Source organism: Rhincodon typus, chromosome 1 (assembly GCF_021869965.1).
Source record: "Rhincodon typus isolate 14 chromosome 1, sRhiTyp1.1, whole genome shotgun sequence".
NCBI classification, from domain to species: Eukaryota; Metazoa; Chordata; class Chondrichthyes; order Orectolobiformes; family Rhincodontidae; genus Rhincodon; species Rhincodon typus.
The window spans coordinates 21,240,671-21,263,523 of NC_063332.1; the positions used below are offsets into that span (position 1 = coordinate 21,240,671).

The following is a 22,853-nucleotide window of genomic DNA, read 5'->3' on the forward strand; positions in this document are numbered from 1 at the left end:
GTCGAAAGCTAAGGGAGTAAAACCTGACAAACATCTGGAGTGGAGCCTAACAGCAGACAAATTTTTAAATACATCATCTTTTAGGCAACTCCTGCAACTAAAACAGTGTCAAACATAGTGGTTTGCATCCTTTTGGCCTCACCTGGAAAAGTCAAGATGTACTCCCCCTGATACTTGGAAACCTAGGGGCTCCATAAATTTTTCCCAAGCCAGCACCCTGAACCTCCAATTTTACTGCAGAACATTAACACAACACAGTTGTTAGCCGTTACGGTGATAAGCCCAACTTGATTGATCGAGAACATGTGCTATCTCGAGATGTGGAAAGGACAATTAGATCACACCGGTCAGCTACTGTTCACTTCAAGTAGGCAGCTCCTGACCATTGACAGGATGCAGAACTGGACAAAGAAGTGGCAGATGGAATTCAACCTGGAAAAGTGTGAAGTGATTCATTTTGGAAGGTCGAATTTGAATGCAGAATACAGGGTTAGTGGCAGGATTCTTGGCAGTGTGGAGGAACAGAGGAATCTTGGGGTCCACGTCCATAGATCCCAAGTTGCCACCCAAGTTGACAGGGTTGTTAAGAAGGCGTATGGAGTGTTGGCTTTCATTGGCAGGGGAACTGAGTTTAAGAGCCTCAAGGTTATGCTGTAGCTGTATAAAACCCTGGTTAGGCCACACTTGGAATATTGTGTTCAGTTCTGGTCGCCTCATTATAGGAAGGACGTGGAAGCTTTAGAGAGGGTGCAAAGGAGATTTACCAGGATGCTGCCTGGACTGGAGGGCGGGTCTTATGAGGAAAGGTTGAGGGAGCTAGGGCTTTTCTCATGGAACGAAGAAGGATGAGAAGTGACTTGATAGAGGAGTACAAGATGATGAGAGGCATAGACAGAGTGGATAGCCAGAGACTTTTTCCCAGGGCGGAAATGACTATTATGAGGGGACAAAATTTTAAGGTGATTGGAGGAAAATATAGGGGAGATGTATGAGGTAGGTTCTTTACACAGAGAGTGGTGGGTGGGTGGAATGCGCTGCCGGCCGTCATAGTGGAGTCAGATACATTAGGAACGTTTAAGCAACTCTTGGGTAGGCACACGGAGGATAGAAAAATGTAGGGTATGCAGGGTATTTGATCTTAGAGTAGGATAGTAGGTTGGCACAACATCGTGGGCTGAAGGGCCTGTACTGTGCTGTACTGTTCAATGTTCTATGTTCACCGAAATACAGTGAAAAACTTTATTTATGAGTGGTACAGGCAGAGCCGAGCAAGCAAAGGACATAATGATCAAAAAGACTTCGAGGCATACAGGTTACATTATTTGAGGCTAGAGTCCATTCAACAGTCTGATAATGGCTGGAAAGAAGCTGTTCCTGAACCTGCATGTGAATGTTTTCAGGCTTCTGTATTTCTGTAGTTTCTTACGGTCCTGGGCAGAGCAGTTGCCATACCAGGCTGTTATGCATCTGGACAGAACACGTTCAGTGGTGCATCTGTAGAAGTTGGTGAGGGACCTTATGGACATGCCAAATTTCCTGAGCTGCTGAGGAAGGAGAGGCATTGTTGTGCCTTCTTGACTGTCACATTTACGTGGGAAATTCAGGACAGGTTGTCGGTTGTCGTCACTCCGAGGAACTGGATGTTCTTCACTCTCGCAACCTCCGTTCTGTTGATGTAGATGAAGCGTGTTCTCCTCCTTCCTTTCTGAAGTCAATGATCAGTTCTTTAGTTTTGCCGACGTTGAGAGACAGATTGTTTTCATTGTACCACGTCATCAAGCCTGCTATCTCCCTTCTGTATTTTAGATATTCTGTTAGATATCTGTCCCACTACGGTGGTGTCGTCAGCAAACCTGTGGATGACGCTTGTTTGGAATTTGGCAACACAGTCGTAGGTGTACAAGGAGTACAGGCTGAGGATGTATCCTTGTGGGGGCTCCAGTGTTGAGTGTTATTGTGGAGGAGGTGCAGTTACCTATCCTCACTGATTGCGGCCTATAGTCAGAAAGCTAAGGATCCAGTTGCAGAGGGTGGAGCTGAGACCAAGGTCATGGATTTTTGAGATCAATCTGGAGGGGATAATGGTGTTGAAGGTGGAGCTGTCGTCAGTGAGCAGGAGCCTGACATAGGTGTCTTTATTGTCCAGGTGTTCCAGGGATGAATGCAGGGCTAGGGATATGGCATCCTCTGTGGACCCTGTTATGTCAGTAGGCAAACTGTAGGGGATTGCAACAGGATGGGAGACTGGAGTTGATGTGGGCCATGACCAGCCTCTCGAAGCACTTGTCTTTAAATCAAAGGTTAAGTTCAAACCCCACTCGATTGCATGCAGTTGGCTGATCCTTAAGTGTAGTATTAAAGGAATGCACACTGTTGAAGGTACCATCTTTTAGATGCCCTCAGGTGGTTGTGCAAGATTTCATGCCGGTATGTGAAGGAGAGCAGGGGAGTTCTCCTGGTACCTCAAATAATCAGGTTATCGTGTCTGTTTTATCACTGGTCATGTGATCTTGTAGGGCATAATATGACTTCTGGGTCCTACATTCGAACAGTGATTACTTTCTTTAAAAGAAACTTGTGTTTTTGGCTCTGGAATTTGCTGAGATTCTTAAATGCACATGAATGTACTTTTTGTTTTAGAAACAATGTTCTTTCCTTGCTTTCCTTTCCTTTTACTTAGTAATTTTTACCCTACTTTCTTATCCAATTACTGTTGGAGGTGGACTATAATGGGAGTTTCAGTGGTGCGTGCATATGCAGTATTTCAGCATAAATATTTTTCAAATGCTGTTGAGAATGCACTGTGACTTAAGTTTGATATATTCCCCTGCAAATTCAAAATTCAGAACTTCTGTGAAAATAACAATAGTTGAAAATTCTGAGAGTTAAGTCCAAAACAGTGTTGTGTCATATTCATTTGTCATTATAGTGTCAGATTTGAATGGCCTCTAAGAATTGGTTTAAGTGTCTTAGAATCCCTACAGTGTGGAAACAGGCCCTCCAGCCCAACAAGTCCACACCGACGCTCAGAGAATCCCACCCAGACCCATCCCCCTTTAACCCCTCCTAATCTAGGCATCCCTTGAACACTATGGGCAATTTAGCATAGCCAATCCACCTAACCTGCCCATCTTCGGACTATGGGAGGAAACCGGAGTACCCAGAGGAAACCCACGCAGACACGGGGAGAATGTGCAAACTCCACACAGACCAGTTGCCCTAGGGTGGAATCGAACCCGCGTCCCTGGCGCTATGAGGCAGCAGTGCTAACCGCTGAGCCACCGTGCCACCCCGCCTTGTTATAATTCAGTGATTCAGTAATCAATTTAGTCTGTTCTGTTTTTTGTGACCTCATTCAGTCTTTATTCTGATGGCATATTTGAAGCTCTTCAATTTTTTTTCCTCTCGTCGCTGTTCCTGAAGGTTACAACTTTTGTTGGACAACCTCGTCCTGCTGCACTGCACTGGCTGCACGCTGCCTGTAATTGTTTCTTTTCCCCAAATTCTAACCCTGCTCTCCACCCCATCAACAGTGGTAAAGACGTCAACCATCACAAACGCTTTTCCTAAACTTGGGCTACATCTCATTTTAAGTGTCTCCTTCAACCTACCTCTTCCCTACCCTTTCTCCTCCTCTCATCTGCTGGTCACTATGTATTATTCCTACCCTCCTGTTGTGTAAGTGGTTCAAGTCCCATATGACTTTTGGTCAAGTAATTATTTCTAAATGTGATTTCATACAGCTGGTGCCATTGAATTGCTTGAATATGGAGATGTTGTTTTGCATGACATGAACAAGCTGCACTTTGGGAAAAGAGAGTCAAGTTAATGAATACACATACAGAGAAATAGTGCAAGGAAATTTTCAAAAATATGCTGCCTTATGAACAAATGTATTAAAGTTTTTTTTGAAACATTTTAACACTTACATTGCATTACAATTCTGTTTTGTTGCAAGGTGAAAAATGTGAGTGACTGCAAGGATAAATTGATAGGAGACTTCTGGAAAAATCAGATGAAATCAAGAAAGTGTCCGAACTGCCAGTAAGTGATTTCTGTCCATGATGTTAGGTGTGATTACTTTGTACGTTAGGATAAACGCCTGTGGCAACAGCCAGTTGATATGCGTTTTGTTGCTCATGCTTGCAGACTAAAGATAATGATTAAAGGAATGAAATATGCATTAATTTATTTAGTATGGAAAAACAACTTGAGCTTTCTTCTTCATTGACACTTCATTCTTGGCACTGGCTGTAATGGTGGCATTCAGGGTCACCAGAGATTTAGCACATAGCAGAACAGGAGGTAGTATGCTGAGGAACCTTATTTCTTCAGTCTAACCATTATTATGGGGTATAATTAATGGAAACATGATGAAGGAAAGTGACAAAGAGGCTCAGGAAGCTATAACATAGAAATGAGGTAGTTAGAAGCTGTACTACCTCAGTGAGCATGTCAGCTGTTGCAAACAGAGATACATCAACTGTCTCAAGGATCAAAGCGCTAAGAGCATTAACGCCATTTTCTAGAACCAGCCCTGTGATGAAAAGCATGATGTGCTGCAACAAGTAGGAAATGTAATGCTGACAGTTGAATCTGGCAAAGCTGACTGTTGCAGTTTTTCCTGTTGCCCCAGCTGCGTTCAGAGAGTTCAGCACAAAGTAAGATATTAAACGTTGCATCGTTGTGTTTTTGTGACTTAGTTACTGGGAACTGATAGAAAATAGTTTTGTTCTCATGCAAGTAATTATTTATATCTTTTCTGAGTTGTGATCTATGTTAATATTGCAGTACGTGAAACCAATCGTTACTATTAACAAAGAATGACAGGAATAATTTAGTCACAGAAATTTAACTCCAAGCAGAAAGAAAAGGGGAGGCGATGGCCTACTGGCATTATCGCTGGGCTATTAATCCAGAGACCCAAATAATGTTCTGAGGACGAGGATTGGAATCCTGCCGTGGCAGATTGTGGAATTTGAATTTTAAAAAAAATCTGGAATTAAGAATCTAATGATGACCATGAATCCATTGTCAATTGTCAGAAAAACCCATCTGGTTCACTAATATCCTTTAGGGAAGGAAACTGCCATCCTTGCCTAATCTGGCCTTCATATGACTCCAGACCCACAGCAATGTGGTTGACTCTGAACTATCCTCTGGGCAATTAGGGATGGGCAATAAATTCTACCTAGCCACGACACCCTCATCCCGTTAATGAATAATAAAAAACAGGTTTTAGTTTTTTTAAACAATTTAATTAAGTTTGTACATGCAGTGTATTGCTGAGTTGAGTTTGGGGGATTTCAAAGCAATGAATGGAAGAATTTTGCATTCCTGGAAAGAGTACTATGGAGATGTGCAGCAGGAGGGTGTGAATAGGGAAACTTTGTAAATGCTATGAAGTCATGGACAGGACAGGATAGGAGTTTTGGAAATGATAGTGGAAATGAATTATGAAAGCATTGTGAACATATAAGGAAGAATCCAGCAGGATATGGACAATAATACACTTGGGAAAAAGATATTATGGTTGTGTAAAGCATCGAGGTAAAGAGCCAGAAACACTTGGTTGGGAATATGGGTTTCAGTTTAGGAAAATGTAAGATTTTATTTGGGATCCAATCATGTAATCTGTATATCTGCACTCTTGGAAGCAGGAGATATGTAACCCAGGGAGAACTGTAAACAGAGAAATAGAAAAGTAGGGTCATTTCTACCCTATTTAAATTCATTTTGAGGATCGAAAGATGCAGAGAAAGATTACTTCTGATGTCTGAAAATAAACATTTTATTGCAGTTGGAAAAATATGCTTTTGTGTTTGCTGAGTAGACTGAGGTGATAATGAAGTATTGGATTAATAAAATTTCTTATTTACCTTCTCTGTAGAGCTGGTAAATCAGTTGTGCGGAAAGAACACAACAGCAAACTAATTGTGACATACCCCACAACTGCTCTGAAAGTCAAAGAGAATAAAGATACAGACGAGGCTGTCAAAGACAGTGGAGGTAAATCTGCATAAAGTTACTTGTGCACCACATCTTTCTACAGCTGATGAGTTTGGATAGGGAATTGTTCTTTCCATGCAATATCTAAAGATTTCAAAAATAACTTCACAAATGCTTCAGAACACCAATGAAAAATAATGTAGGACACTGTTCAAATTGGATTTGACTGCATCAGTAATGTGCAGCAACCAGCATGAATCTCCCCACTCAGTGCGGTGAGACTGTCTGCTAGGAGTACCCTTTTATTTGGCATATGTTGATTGAATTCTGGAGTTGTATCAAAGCAAACTACTGTAAATTTTGGAAACTAGATATAAATTGCTGGAAATACTCAATGGATCTGGCATGAAACTTTAACTCTTTCTCTTGCCACAGATACTGCCAGACCTGCTGTATTTTTCAGGATTACCAGTAGTTATTCTGGCTTTTATTACTGCTTTTTCATTGATGTGCACCTGTGACCATTTTACAGTCAAGCAAACATGTTTGAAAAAGCCATTTGGTTGTGAATAATAGCGCTTACACGTATTAAAAAAAAACAAAAGTTTGACTGGAACTTAAATGGCACTTTTTGTTCTGTTTTTCCTTTCTGTTTTTTGCTAGCCCATTTCTTTTTTTATTAGCATTAATATAGTTAGCATTGTTAATTTGAACATTTCTCCTACAACTGCAGACTGGGAAATGCAGAAATTGTTTTATTTAGTTTGTTTCATTCTATTTCATTCCCTTGTCACTCTTGGCTCTTGATCTGGAATTTCAAACTACTCATCCAAGATCTGAGCTCATAATCAATTCTGGTGCTCCACCACACTACTGATAGATTGCTACATTGATAGAGGTATGACTTCAACTCTTAAATCGATGCCCCATTTGTCGTTTTAGAATGAATGTAAAAGAGTTCAAGGCATATTAACCAACATTTGCCCCTCAGCCAACACCATAACACAGATCAACAACATGAACTGCAACCTTCCACAGCGCTTCCCAAAGATGTAATCTAAAAAATGGACTTCAAGCTAAGGAAAGAAATATTGGAAAATGTGATCCCAAAGTTTTGTTAAAATAAAAGCAGCAAGTGAAGTGGCAAAGCAGTTTAGGGATGAAATTCCATTCAATGGAACCCAGGAGGCAGAAGGCTTTGGAACCAGTGGTGGGGTGAAAGTCAGGGGTACTCAGAAGAGGTCAGAGGAGTAGAGAGCTCTGGTCATGTAATGAGTGGTGATGCTGTTATGTGACATGAAAATGTTGGAGAGATTTGTTGTATTGAGGTTGAACAGGGATTTTAAAATGAACAAAAGAAGCCATTGCTAGAGATGCTGTGGTTGTGATTGAATAGGTGAGAGTGGATTAACTGGTAATTTATTGCACTGCTATTTGTGAGACCTTGCTGTGTTCGTATTTATCAAGTTTTCTTACGTAACACTGGGTACACTTCAAGAGTAATTGTTAGTTCTAGTGTGATTTGCAATACGCTGAGAATGTCTAAAATGCTTTATAAATACAATTCCTTATTTTTTAATGTTTTCATATTTTATCATGACTTAAGACAAACAATTATTATTTTGTTTATATCTTTTTGACAAGGTCTTGATGATTCGCTGTTAGGAAAACGAGGATTTCTGACTCCCACTACTGCCAAAGATCACATGTCGGAACTGTGGAAAAATGATGGTAAATGGTTTATGTGTCTGCCTTTAGGGGGACTAATGGTAACTTTGGAGAGGGTGGTAGAGAGAATTTAATTATGCATAAAGGATGCTTGGTGAACATGCTGGAGGTGGAAAATTCCTATTAAATAGTAAACATCTATTTTTGGTTTTTGAAATTTGACAAGCCTGCAATGCACTTACAAATGTTTAGCGTTTGCAACCTTCCCGTCTGTGTGTGAAGGTAATAATTATTTGGCATTAAGGAGAAGAGGTTGTGCTGGCAATCCATGGCGGATCTCCTCATTGTACAGCTGACTCGGGCATACATCTGTTTATGATCTTTGATCATGTAGTGTCCACATGGATTCCTCCATTATCTTCGAGCTCAACTCAGTTGATTGCATCTTTAATCATGAGTGTTGCATTTTCAATTTAACCCATGCAGTTATAGTTTTCATTACTCAATTGGACTTTTAGTGGTGTTAATCATCAGTCTGTAAGTGTATTGGCGTTAGCCTGGCTTAGTACCACTATGTTGGTCTATTTGAAATGAGGTGTAGTGGATGTTCTGACTCTACCTCCCCTGGTAAGATGAACAAAGCAACACACAAAGCTGAAGAAGAAGCACGGAGTGACAACATGAGCACAAGAGTAGGTGTTTGCCATGTACTTCTGTGAGTCTGCTTGGCCTTTTGGTAAGATTATGGTTGATCTTTTGCACCAGCTCCACTTTCCCACCCTCTGCTGTACCTCTTGATTTTCCTGGTGCCCATACTTCAGCTGAGAGATGGTGGTATTGTGCTAATGTCACTGAACTAATAGTCCACAGACCCTTGCCAATGCTTTGAGGACATGAGTTCAATCATGAAAGCTGGGGCTTTACAGTTGGTGAAATTTAAAATAAGTTAATAAAACCCTAGAATCTAAAGCTCCACAACTGTGCAGTGTTGACCATGAAGCTTCAGTTTTTTGTCATAAAAATCCAACTGGCTCACTTAATGGCTGTCAGGGAAGGAAATCTGGCCTAATCCAGTTTGTCTTATATGTGAATTCGGATCAGCATTCTCTCTCTAAGCTGAGTGGTCACAAAATCGGTCTGACAAATCAATCTGTCAACGTGCTGACAAGTTAACTTCCAATTTCACAAGTTGCTGCTGTAGACAGATCTTGGACATCGTTTATAAAAGAAAAATAATTAGATGGAATGTAGCTCCAGGCCCATGGTAATGTGTCTGACACTTAACTGCTCTCTGAAATGGCTGTAGCAGTCTAATCTTTTCAAAAGTAATTGGGGATGGACAGCAAATGCTGGGCTTGCCATGGATACCCTCATCGCATGAAAGAAAAATAAAAATGTATTTTGAACTGCAGCCCTCTGGGTTAGAGAATTCCAAAAATTCACAGTTTTTGATTCTTCCATTTAAAATGTTGTGTGTGGTCATATTTTTTTCCTCAATGCATTGCCCTTTCAAAGTACTTAAAGTAGGCCAACACCTGGGTGGTTTCTTCCAGGCTGCTGCGACTTATTGGAACTAAATTAACTGTGATTTTGAATGGCGGGGCTGGCGACTCCTGCTTCTGTGTTCCTTTGGAAGTGTTACTTCTGAACATAGAAATTCCTCCTCATCTCAGTCCTAAATGGCCAAGCTTTTTATTCTGCCACTTTAATTCCGAGTTCTAAACTCTACAGCTAGGGATGCAGCCATTCACTATGTACTGCATCAAGTTGATATCATTAAGTCTTTTCAGACTTTGAGATGTTGCAAGGTGAAATCCTAATTCTTTTAAACTCCAGAGATTATTGTCCCTTGAGAAGACTAGAAAAGTTGAGGGGGAGAAGCATTCATTACATAAGGAGAGGGGCAAAATCAAAAATTGTGCGTTTACTTGTATTTGAGTTGCACATTTACATAAATTGCTTTGGCTTTCAGTGAAACAAATGTTATCTTGTATTGTGTGCTACTGATTAAAGTAAAATATTTCTGTTTGGTATTCTAAAGGCAAATATTTTGTGCTCTTCAAAAGAAAGTCGGGTAGTATCAGTGTTTGAATAGTTGAAGCCTTGAACAATGAATGGGACTCTAGTCAGGGAAGGCACAGATTGTATGCACGGTGTAGTTTCCACTGAACTGTCCTCCTGAGCAATTGAAATTCACCTACTTCTCAAAAAATAGCCTTGTGCTCCTAAGTTGTCAATTGTGCCAAGTTAGCATTTTACACAATGCATACATGCCATAAATTGGATTGGTATTTTCAGATCGGCACATGCATGGCTCTTTGGTCAAGTGTAATTGGATTCAAACTTGCAAAGTTGTAAATTTGATCTGTACAATTGCTCAAACAAGGTTAGTGACCTGTTTATAGACAAAACACTGAAATGAAATTAAAACTAAATTGCTGTGAATTAAATTCAAAAGCAGTTTTACTCTAAATGTTTGACAGTCTCTGCACATATTAAGAAAAGCTGGGGAAATAATGGTATATGCAAATTCTGTATCCTTGACTTTCACTAAAACCAATTTATTATTTCCGTTAGGCTTCTTCCTGAAATATTTATTTCCTGGCTTGAGAATACATGGGAACACTAAGTCCAGCTGGAACCTTGATATGTTTTTTCTGGACGTTGTTGTTGTACCTCCTTCCAGGTAAAAGTACTTTAAAGAGTCAATTTGTCCTGGCAAATGGCAATATGGTACCAAGTGGTAATTTCATTTAACTATGTTGAAACATTTTCACATTTTTAAAAAAAAAACATGCATTCATTGCAAGTCACAGTCCTCAGAATTCTTGGTGGGGAACAGTAACCTTTCCAGTACGATTGGTGTAAAATACCACAGCAGATTTTTAGAATGATTGATGTTTCTGTGGAACATGATCCCTTTTTCTTTTGTAATCATTAGATTTCGCCCAGTCAATCGGCTTGGAGACCAGATGTTCACCAATGGTCAAACGGTTAATCTACAAGCTGTAATGAAAGATGTTCAAGTGATACACAAGCTTCTGGCTCTAATGGCACAGGAGCAAGTCAAGACAGTGCAGTCCATTCAGACTGAGAAGATATCAGAAATACCTGTTGTAAGATTTTTTATATGTTTGTTTGAAATATATGGAAGCTAGCTCTTGGTAACTAACTAAAAATAGTTTAAGTACAGCTGTAGGGAAAGCAATCTGCCTGATTTGGCCTAAATGTGAGTCCAGACCCACAGTAATGTTATTGACTCTTAACTTCTCTCTGATGTGACTGAGCAAGTCAATCAGCTAGGAACAGTCAACAAATGCTGACCTTGCCAGTGACACACATATCCCATAAAAGAATAAAGGAACACCTCAGCAACTTGATGATGTCCCAATCACCTCTGCAGTCTGCTTCCTCTGTGTCAACCAATCTTCTATTCATGCTAATCTATTACTTCATGACCCTTGTCGTGAATGTTAACCTTCTCAAATGCCTTTTGGAAATCCAAGTAAGTGCCATTTCCAGGCTCTCCTTTATCATCCTTCTCGTTACGTTCTCAAATGATCTCTAGCTTCAGTTACTTTCTGCCTAATTTTTCCCCTCTCTCATGCTGAAGCTCGCACGCAATGCTGTAATGAAAACCTTACCCAGGAGGGAACATTTTTTATTTGTTGGCAATAATTTATTTATGAAGAATGATTTTGATAAATTAGGGATAACTTTTCCTTATGGATCAATATGCTTTCGGGCAGTCATGATGAAAGCTGGTGTCCAGGGTAACATATTAGTTGAATAAAGGATTATTGGCTAAAAGAAAGCAGAAGCTGGGCACAAATGATCGTTTTTGGGCTGACCGGATGCGACAAATGGTGTGCCATAGAGATTGGTGCTGGGACCTTGATTATTTACAATCTACCTAAATGACTTTGATGTAGGGACCGAATACAGCATTGCTAAATTTACTGGTAGTACAAAAATAGGTAGGAAGGTAGTGGACGTGAGTCTGCAGAGGGATGTAGGTAGGTTCAGTGAGTGGGCAAGAATTTGAAAGATGAAGTATAATGTGGGAAAATCTAAACTTGTCCACTTTGGCAAGAAGGATAGAAAAACTGCATTTTTCTGCAGAAGAGATAGTAGGAACTGCAGATGCTGGAGAATCTGAGATAACAAGGTGTAGAGCTGGATGAACACAACTTGGTTAACAGAAGTGTCCTAGTAACATTTAACATAAATCATGAATCATGTACGCAGGTACAAATGATTAGAAAAGCAAATGAAATGTTGTCATTTATTGTAAGGGAATGGAAAGTAAAAGTAGGGATATTTTTCTGCAATTATATAGAAAGGTAATAGGTCTGTTAACTGGAATGATGTGTCCAGTTTTAGTGTTCTTATTTAAGAAAAGATGTGAATGCATGAGAAGCAGTTCAGAGAAGGTTGACTTGGCTGATTGCTGGAATGAGAGTTATCCCTTGAAGAAAGGTTGGACAGGCTAGGCCTGTATCAATTTGGTCACAGTCTAAGGATATGAGTAAAACTTTTAGGACAGAGATGAGGAGAAATTTCTTCATCCAGAGAGTGGTGAGCCTGTGGAATTCGCTACCACAGAAAACAGCCGAGACCAAAATATGTATGATTTCAAAAAGGAGTTGGACTTGGGGCTTCAGAGATCAAAGGATACGGAGGAAAAGCCGGAACAGGCTATTGAGTTGGATGAACAGCCTTGGTCATAACGCATGGCTGAGCAGGCTTGAAGAGCTGAATAGCCTATTCCGGCTTTTAGGCAAGATGAGAGGTAATTTTGTGGAAACAATATGTCCTGAGAGGGTAGATGCTAAAAGGATGGTTTCGCTCTGTGTGGGAGACTGGAGCTGAGGGACACAGTTCAAAACTAAAGGATCTCCCTGTAAAGGCGGAGATGAGGAGGTTTATGGTGAGTGTGATGCGTCTTTGGAACTCTCTTCCCTCGAGAGCAATGGAGATGAGGTCATTGAATATTTTTAAGGAAGGGAGGAAGATTCTTCACTGGCATTGTAGTTGTGTGTTATTGATGGGTTTGTGGATTTGAGGCCACAACCTGATCAGCCATTATTTTATTAAATGGCGAAGCAGGCTTGAGGGACCCGATGGCCTACCCTTGTTCCTAGTTTATGTCTCTATGTTTGAAAGGTTGTCCTGACTGTCTTGTCTATATCTATCCCTTTCTCATATGTCTGATGCCTGATCTCATTGGATGAGACAGCCAATTAGGAGTTAGTTGCAGTTGACTTCTGTGTCTGTTGCAAGCAAACAGAAAAACAGTCAGTGTTCTGGCCCCTGATCTGCATTCACTGATCCCTGCTTGCAGTATGTGTTGTTTGATCATCAGGTGAGACATAGGTTCTGATGTATTATTGCTGGCAGTCTGAACATTGGTTAACTGCTCAGGGGAGGCAATGGCCTAGTGGTACTATTGCTGGACAATTAATCCAGAGACCCAGATAACGTTCTGGGGACCCGGGTTCGAATCCCGCCAAGGCAGATGGTGGAATTTGAATTCAGTAAAAATATCTGGAGTCGATGATGAATCCATTGCTGATTGTCAGGAAAAACCCATCTGGGCCACTAATGCCGTTTAGGGAAGGAAACTGCCATCCTTACCTGGTCTGGCCTACATGTGACTCCAGAACCACAGCAATGTGGTTGACTCTGAACTGCCCTCTGGGCAATTAGGCTGGGGCAATAAATGCTTCCTAGTCAGCGATGTCCTCATCCCATTAATGAATTTAACAAACTGTCAAAGTTCACAAAAATAATGACCATTTAGACAGGATAAGGGAGAGGCTGACAGACAAAGAGCATGTGTGCATACAAGCGAACAACAGTACAAAAAAAGTTTTTTTTAAAAAAAACAATTTGCAGATGCTGGAAATCTGAAATTAAAACAGCAAATCTGGCGGCAACTGTGGGCAGAAACAGAAGTAAGACTTCAAGGTGATTACCTTCCTTAAGAAAGGTGACAGACTTTACTATAAATACTGTTTACTGAATTTTCAGCCAGACGAGAACACACCAACCAGGATGGACCTTGCCTTTTTAGCTGGTATTCCTGGGCAGACGTTGACAGACAAACTCTACAGTGCCTGGATACACCTTCAAAGTCATGTCAACATTGTTTTTGACAGTGATATGGATAAGCTGATTACAGACAAGTTTCCAGGTATCCGTCAGGTATGCTGGAGATGTAAACAATTGTTGTATTCTACTTGCCTGTAATTTATTCCATGAATTGGATTGCTAGTACCAAATATGACATGACATGACATTTTTAAAGAATATTGAATTACAAAATCTCTCCACAGATAGATTGCTTGAGGCAACAGTGAAATGTTCATGTGTGGTGACTGTAGCTACCTAAAGCTGAGCTATTCATTGTTGTGGTTTTTAAAGTTTACCATTGCAACAAGAAGAAATATAAAAGTTACATGTCATTTTGTAGAAGTCATTGGGTTGACAGCTTCAGATGAAAGTTAAGTTGGGAACAACCAATATTTTAAGTAAAGAAGAGCATCTGGGTGAAGAATTGTGAATAGTGACTTGGTAATACAGAACATAAGTATTGTGGAAAAGAGAGACATGTTGCAAACCGTCTTGCACTTATCAGGAAAACACATTAATTCCAAATTTCAAACAATCCAGACAGTTTGTATATGGGGAAAGGGTGCTGATTGCTCAGGTAAGTGGAGTTGATTAACAATTCTGTTTGGCTGGAATGTTGCCTTGGCAACCTCGGCATGAACATTAAGTAGCATTAGGATCTAGCCTGCTGTCTTACTGCACAGTGTCAGCACAGCATTATCCAGGTTTACACTGTGAAGTATGCAGGTTGGGTTGAATACCAATGGCACCAGAACTCTATCCAGCTTCATTAGAGATGGTAGTGAGATTAGCAATAAAGTAAAACTACATTCACAGATTTATAATATTATTTCCTATTCCGTTCATAGTGAAAGGGCACATTAGCGGCAAGTTCATGTTTTGAGTCTTTTGTGTGGGTGAACAAGTAGGAAGTGACATTTCCGCTTCTAAAGATTACACTTTTCTTAAACTCAGATCCTGGAGAAGAAGGATGGCCTCTTCCGCAAACACATGATGGGAAAACGTGTGGATTATGCAGCCCGTTCAGTCATCTGTCCTGACATGTACATCAATACCAATGAGATTGGTATTCCAATGGTATTCTTGATTTAGATCTGTTGTGATACATAAGCAGGGATGGCTATTCTTATGGTGTTATAGGTTTAGTTGTGGGTTAAGAGTCGTGGGGAAAGGAATGAAAATAAGGATTTTATAGTACTATCCAGACTGCAAGTTTCTGGTTTCCGCGGACAGGTGGAAAGCGATCTGAAAAGTGCTAGAGAAAGACCTATAAGTAAAAGATTTAAAATAAATCTTGATTCATTCAGTAACTATCAGTATGTGGCTCACGTACAATAAATGGACCAAAATAAATAGAGGGACAAATAATAGACAAGTTTATTCAATCATTGAAACTTGGTATCCTGACAATTTGCTCTTCCAAATAGCATCCAGCTGCATTTTGAAAGTCTGTAGTCTTTGCTTTTCTGCTTACTTCATCCAGGGAATTCACAAAGTATTAAATGTCCTTGAAGATTCCTTCAAATTACTTTGAAATTTACCTTTTGCTGGATTAAATTTTTGTCTTCACTTCATGCTTTCCTGTCTTCACCACCACCGAAGCTGCTTGTGCAGTACCTCCAAACTCTCAATGTCACCACCTAGAAGGATGCGGTAATGAGTGCAAGTAAACCCTCTGTTCTGATATTCAGGCCTTTCATAAAAATTTGAAACATCAAAGACCAAATGAATCACTTTCTCAGGTCATGTTGAGCTAGACTTGCTGCCTTCCCGAAGTGATGTTGAACTGAAGCCTTGTTGGGTTACACAGGTAAATGTAAATAGATGCAAATGGTGGATGTGAGTAATGGTGAATATCCTGGCCAACATTAACAACTTGTCCTTCATCTCATTATTGTTTGTGTGATCTTGCAACGTATTGGCTGCTAGATTTGCCTAACAAACAATAGTGATCACACTTCAAAAATGAAGTTAATTTTAGTTCTGTTAGCAGTCTGATACAGAATATTTTCGAATGTTTTATGGATGTCTCAAGTAAATTGAACGTGTTCAAGAGGTGACTAGATATAGCACTTGGGGCGAGTGGGATCAAAGGTTTTGGGGAGAAAGCAGGCTTAGGCTATTGAGTTGGATGATCAGCCATGATCGTGAAGAATGACGAAGCAGGCTTGAAGGGCTGAATGGCCTCATTCTGCTTCTATCTTTATGTTTCTATGACAAACTGGACAGGATGTGTGTACATAACATGTCAAATTTAAGTTCTAACTCCCTTACTTAATTAAATAAGTAAGACTTGCAATTCCGTATTTTATTTTCCCTCTTGGACTATGAGGTCTGTAGATGCTTGGACATAGCTTAGTATCTCAAAGCTTTGAAGATGATGCTAAATCCTGAAGCAGTTTTGTCTACAGTGTAGTCTCATTGTGTTCATTGGACACTTTACACAGTGGATGTTCAAACCAACTGAATGAGGCTGGTGAAAGTCTCCACTTCCCAACTTCCTCATAAGGTTGAGAGTGAATAGCTCACTGAAGCTGGACCAAATCTTATTCTGCTGTTAGCATTACAGGAGACAGTGGCAATAGAGAGACTTTGGTCAGCTTCGGTCAGCTTCAGTCAGCTTTTAAATTGGGGCTTACTGAACTGCTGGAAATTGGCTGATGCATGTCATGTAATGTACATATGTCTGCTCACTTTTCTTTCTCTTACAAGGTTTTTGCTACAAAGCTGACCTATCCTCAGCCAGTGACACCATGGAATGTGCAGGAGCTGAGGCAGGCAGTATTAAATGGGCCGAATGCACATCCTGGGGCTTCTATGGTAATCAATGAAGATGGGTCTCGTACGATTCTGAGTGCATCCAACCCAACCCAGAGAGAAGCCATTGCCAAACAACTGTTAACACCAAGCACTGGTGAATTGAGCTTAGGCATGAAAATTGTAAGTGGATGCCATTTACAAGTAAAACTGAGGAAATGTTGTCTTGTTTATTTTGCACAGAGTCACAAGTAGGTTCAAGTGAGTTAATAATCAAAGGACAGAATGCTGGCAATACTCTGCTGGTGTGGCAGCATCTATGGAGAGAAAAACTGAGTTTACATTTCAGGTTGCCAACCTTTCGTCGGAACTGATGGAAATTAGAAATATTTTGAGTAAATGAAAGTAGGATGGAGGAAGAACAAAAGTGAAGATCTGTGATAAGGTGGAGGACAGGGGATATTAAATGACAAAAAGTTTGGTGCGTGTCCAAGTGAGTGCTAACGGGATAAGTAAAGAACCAAAAGAGAAACTCAGCAGGTTTGGCAGCATCAGTGGAGAAGAAAGAAGCATTAATATTTTGAGTTCAGTGACCGTTTTACTAAAGAAACCAGCTCAATGCAAGCTCAAGGAATGTGACTTCATCTTTCAAGTTAGCATTCTACAGCCTTCTGGGTAAATAGTGAATTCAACAGCTTAATGTCATAGCACAATGGGACAGAGTGTGTTTTTTTTTCTCAGTTTCTCTCTTATCACCTTACATTTGGGCATCAGTTATCTTGCTGTTAGAGTCTAAACAAAAGATGTGCCTAGAGAGGTATGAATGGCAGGTGTTCCACAAGATGACCCCCAGTCTGTGTTTCGTCCTGTCAAAAAAAAGAAGGATGATGTCTTGAGCAACAAATGCAACTGTACTGAATTGAAGCAATGCAAATAAATCCCTGCATCACTTGAAAGGAGTAGATTGAGCCCTTCAACAAGGGAGGTATAAGGACAGAATTGTAAGGATTTTACTGACAATTGAGCAGCCTGTCTTGATTGATAGAAGTTGATTAAAGGTTAATTTGTGATGGGATGATAAATTGTGTCTGGTTTGTGACAGTAGAAACTGAGTGCTGATGATCTTAATGGGATGCATCTGGCAGGAAAATCTGAGCATAGCACAGTGATTTTGCAGAAACGTTCGCAAGTTTAAGAACAGCAAATGTTTGTTGACTTTTATTCAGCTCCTTTTGCGTAGGAACAGGGGTACTATGTTCAACTCCTCAAGCCTGTTCTACCATTCTGTGAAATTGTCTAATCTGTCTCTTCGTCAGCCTTAGTCTCAAAATTAGTGATATTCCTGTCCTGGATGGTGAGGATAAAGAAGGTAAAAGGGCAAATGTTGGTTCTCTTATGCTAGCATGGAAAGGTGACATAGAAAAGAGAGTGGGCGTTGGGTATGACAAGGGAGGGAACAGACTCTTCAGAATGTTGATGGGAGTGGATGATGTGTGTAATGGAATCACCAAACAGGAGCTGACGGACATGGCAGCAGATCAGTCATGAAGTATGGAGGCTGGCGGGTTGCAACCACATCGTGGTTTTAGGAGGGAGGAAATAGGATGAGAACTGAAATATGTGAATTGGACCAGATATGGTTAAGGGCCAGGTCAGCCATAGTTGGGATGAATCCTTGGTTAAGGATAAAGGAAGATATATCAGAAGTGTTGGTTTGGGAGATTGCAACACCTGAACAACGTGACTGAAGTAGAGAATCTGGGAGAATGGAATAGAGTTGGCACAGAAAATGAGTTGTGAGGAAGTGTAGTTTTCGTGGTCATGGACTTTGATGATCAAATAATGATCATTACATCCTGAGAGTCGATTACTGAAGTTGTTTAAGGAAAGAGAAGTCTCATTGGTGAACTGAGAGAATGATTGAAATTGGGATCAAAGTCAATTAAATTTTCTAGTTTGATGGGACAGAGTGAAATAATAGGCTTATCAAAGCAGTCCTGTTTGGGGAATTTGAGGTAGAATTGGGTCGTGTGTGGTCAGCTGTGATGTTGAAGGCTGTGAAAAGAAGATCTTCAGAGGAGATTTGGTCAGTGACAATCCTGGAGACAGTGGCATAGTATTCAGTGGTGCTGTGATGACTTGGCGAAAATGAGGGCGGTGTCAGAAAGTTGAGGTTTGGCCCCAATAAGGTGGACGCTACTGTGCTGAAGAACAACATTCCCCTTGTTGGCAGACTTTATGACAATGTTAGATATACATCTGAGAGAGTGATAAGCTTTTTCTTCTATCCTGTCCTATTGTACAAGGACTGATAGAGTCTCTCCAGAGAAGGCAGGATATTCAAATCTAAGCCTCAAGTGGCACTGCAGGATAGTTGTATTTGATACGCGAGTCAAAATTTAGTTTTAGAGATAGGAAGGGTGTGGAAGATGTAGAAATAGTGAGGGCAATAATATTAATGAATCCTAAGAGGGTGCTATCAAAGACATGAATTATATCAACTAGTTGTGCTTCAATCTAATACATCCATATGACTTATTAAGAGTGGAGTAATAAAATATTTTATATCATTTTGAAAGGTGTGCCGGCATATTAAGAACGGAGATGTTCTGTTGCTGAACCGTCAACCCACTTTGCACAGGCCATCCATCCAAGCCCATCGGGCCCGGATCCTACCGGGAGAGAAGGTCCTGCGGCTTCACTATGCAAACTGTAAAGCCTACAATGCTGACTTTGACGGTGATGAAATGAATGCACACTTTCCACAGAATGAACTTGGCCGAGCAGAGGCTTATGTAATTGCCAGTACTGACGAACAGTATTTGGTTCCCAAGGCAAGTACATAATGTTAGCAGGTGAAAAAGGTCGGAAAATTATCGTTCTCTCCTTAAGAGCTTATTTTCGCAGGCTGGGCCAGTTGTTTGCTCATTTCTTGTTACCCTCGAGAAGGTGAGCTGCCTTCTAAAACCCCTGCAGAATATTTGGTGTAGATGGACCCATAATGCCATAAAGAAGGGAACTTATCCCAGTGATACTAAAGGAACAGTGATATATTTCCATGTTACAATGGTGATCAACTTTGTAAAGTGGGCACTGTACAACCCCTTATCCTTCCTATTTGTTGCATTTTAACATTGATTCTGGAATAGTGTGACTTCTGGTCAGGATATGGCTTCACAGGTGCTTACAGTCTTTCTATACCTGGCACAAATGACAATTTCTACTGTGTCTTAATGGAGAATATTGACAACCATTTTCTACTGGGTGCTTGGTGACCAACCATCCCAGATTTTCCACGATTGTCTGGAATTTTTCTTTGTATCCTGGGTATGAGCTTCCCGAATGCCATTTGTCCTGGATTCGATGGCAGTAATATAAAGAGTCTGCGCCTGTGCACTGTGTTGCTGTGCATACACAGTCCAAAGCCAGCACAGACACTCGGACACAATGGAGTAGCAACACTGGCTGACATTCTACTGAGTTATCTTATAGAAACATATAAAATTATGAAGAGAATAAATAAGATAGAAGTAGAGAGGATGTTTCCACTGGCAGGTGAAGCTAGGACAAGAGGGCATAGCCTCAAGATTACAGGGAGCAGATTTAGGACTGAATTGAGAAGGAACTTCTTCACCCAGAGGGTTGTTAATCTATGGAATTTCTTGCTACTTCAGTAAACGTTTTTAAAGATAAGGTAGATTTTTTTTGAACAATTAAGGGATACGGTGAGAACGCGGGTAAGTGGATCTGAGTCCACGAAAAGATCAGCCATGATCTTATTGAATGGCGGAGCAGGCTCGAAGGGCCGGACGGCCTATTCCTGCTCCTAGTTCTTATGTTCTTATGAGTTGTCCATCTTCAGCAGGTTGATAGATGGATTTCCAGGGTACAGAGCATTGGAGGGGAGAGGGAGTGTGGAATATAGGTCAGCGGTGGTGGCATGCTTGAGACCTGGATTGGATGAATAGATCTGTGACCAACAGGGTGTCAAGGTTTGTGGCAAGTAACAGGATATTGGACTTGAGACCACTAGGGGGAGATGGTGCTGTAGAGGTAATGTCATGAGTGCAGCAATCCAGAACCTCATACTAATGTTCTGGAGACGAGTTTGAATGATGCCATGGCAGTTTGTGAACTTTGAGTTCAATAAACAAAAAAAGAATAAAGAACTAATCTAATGGTGGCCTTGTAACTGCTGTCAATTGTTGTAAAGACTCACCTGTTTCGCTAACTGTACTTGAGGGGAGGAAATCTGCCATCCGTAACTGGTCTGGACTATGTGATTCCAGACCCACAGAAATGTGGTTGACCACAAGATCATAAGATATAGGGGCAGAATTAGGCAATTTGGCCCATTGAGTCTTCTCCAACATTCAGTCATAGAGTCATACAGCACGAAAATGGAGCCTTCAGTTCAATTCATCTGCGCCAACCAGACATCCCAACCTGACCTAGTCCCATTTGCCAGCTTTTGGCCCTTATTCCCTCTAAACACTTCATATACCTATTCAGATGCCTCTTAAACGTTGTGATTGTACCCGCTTCCACCACTTCTTCTGGCAGCTCGTTCCAGATATGCACCACCCTCTGCGAGAAAATGTTACCCTTCGGGTCTCTTTTAAATCTTTTCCCTCTCACTGTAAACCTAGGTACTCTACTTTTAAAAGATAAAAGCCTTCACTCTATCATTGAACAATTTTTTGAACATTTAGAAGGAGATAGAAAAATCGACCTCTGGAAATCCGTTGTTTGTTAGCTGAGAGAATCATGGCCACTTATAAACTGAGGTTGTAGACCACCGTCTTTCCTAGCAACATTAACACTTTGCCATTTCTGTAAATGTTACTAATCGTACAAAGTCGGATCCATTTTGGCCTGTTTCAGTACTAAGCTGCTGAAGAACAATTTTCTCAAAAAGGAATGGGTAGCTTAGAATAATGCAATAGCCATAGATCTGAATAACAGCACTTAAGAGATGGACAGACTGCTAGCAGACCATGTGTTAAATACTAACAAAAACTGAAAGAGCTGTGGATGCTGTAAATTGGAAACAAAAACAGAAATTGCTGGAAAAGCTCAGCAGGTCTGGCAGCATCTGTGGAGAGAAATCAGAGTTAACGTTTTGAGTTGAGTGACCTTTCCTCAGAAGCATGTGTGCCTGGTGGATCCTGGAACTAGGTGAACAGCTAAGTTCTAAAGTGCAGAAGATCAGATAAATTAGGATTGGGGTGGTGGAAGCAGATGCAAAAGTAATCTTCAATAAGGAATCTGTAGAGTTATGGAGTTAAACAGCAAGGTCCAACTTGCCCATGCTGACCAGATGTCCTAAACTAATCTAGTCCTATTTGCCAGCACTTGACCCATATCCCTCTTAAACCCTTCCTATTCATCTGCCCATCCAGATGCCTTTTAAATGTTGTAACTGTACCAGCCTGCACCACTTCGTCTGGCAGCTCATTTGATCCACATCACCCTCCGTATGAAAAAGTTAACCCTCAGGTACCTTTTAAATCTTTCCCCTCTCACTTTAAACCCACGCTGTCTAGTTTTGGACTTCTCCACCATGGGAAAAAGACCTTGGCTATTCATCCTATCCATGCTTTTCATGATTGTATATACCTCTATAAGGTCACCCCTCAGCCTCCGATGCTCCATGGGAAAAAAAAACCCAGCCTATTTCAGCCACTCCCTATAGCTGAAACACTCCAGTCCCAGCAACATCCTTGTAAATCTTTTCTGCACCCCCTTAAGTCTAAAAACATCTTTCCTCTAGAAGGGCAACCAAAATTGAATGCAGTATTCTAAAAGTGGCCTCACCAATGTCCTGTATAGCTGCAACTCCTATACTCACTGTTCTGACTAATGAAAGCAAGTGTACCAAATGGTGCCTTCACCACCTTGTATACCTGCGACTCCACTTTCATGGAACTATGCACCTGTACCCCTCGGTCTCTTTGTTCAGCAACACTTCCAGGGGCCCTACTGTTAACTGTACAATCCTGCTCTGGTTTGCCTTATCAAAAGGCAACACCTCACATTTATCTAAATTAAACTTCATCTGCTATTCCTTGGCGCATTGGCCCATCTGATCAAAGTCCCGTTGTACTCTGAGGTATTCTTCTTTATTGTCCACTACACTATCTTTTTTTGGTGTCATCTGCAAACTTACTAATCATTCCTCCTATACGTACATCCAACTCATTTATATAAATGATGAAAAGCTGTAGACACAGGCCTCCAGTCTGAAAAGCGACCCTCTATCACCACAGCAGGCCAAGCAGCATCATAGGAGCAGAGAGGCTGACGTTTTGGGCCTAGACCCTTTCTGATGAAGGGTCTAGGCC

The 22,853-nt window shown here is 40.8% G+C and overlaps 2 protein-coding genes across 2 annotated transcripts in view; one reads left to right on the forward strand and one right to left on the reverse strand.

Moving 5' to 3' along the window:
• The window catches only part of ptcd3 (pentatricopeptide repeat domain 3), a 292,712-nt gene that overhangs the window by 39,113 nt on the left and 230,746 nt on the right, over positions 1-22,853 (reverse strand). The window lies entirely within an intron of this gene.
• polr1a (RNA polymerase I subunit A) overlaps positions 1-22,853 on the forward strand; it is a 129,308-nt gene that overhangs the window by 1,360 nt on the left and 105,095 nt on the right. Inside the window, exons 3-11 of the mRNA XM_048603059.1 lie at positions 3,959-4,044; positions 5,891-6,009; positions 7,594-7,680; positions 10,195-10,303; positions 10,559-10,733; positions 13,651-13,824; positions 14,707-14,829; positions 16,465-16,692; positions 19,089-19,343. Of these exons, the coding sequence (XP_048459016.1) occupies positions 3,959-4,044; positions 5,891-6,009; positions 7,594-7,680; positions 10,195-10,303; positions 10,559-10,733; positions 13,651-13,824; positions 14,707-14,829; positions 16,465-16,692; positions 19,089-19,343 (1,356 nt within the window). The remainder of the gene's footprint in view (positions 1-3,958; positions 4,045-5,890; positions 6,010-7,593; positions 7,681-10,194; positions 10,304-10,558; positions 10,734-13,650; positions 13,825-14,706; positions 14,830-16,464; positions 16,693-19,088; positions 19,344-22,853) is intronic.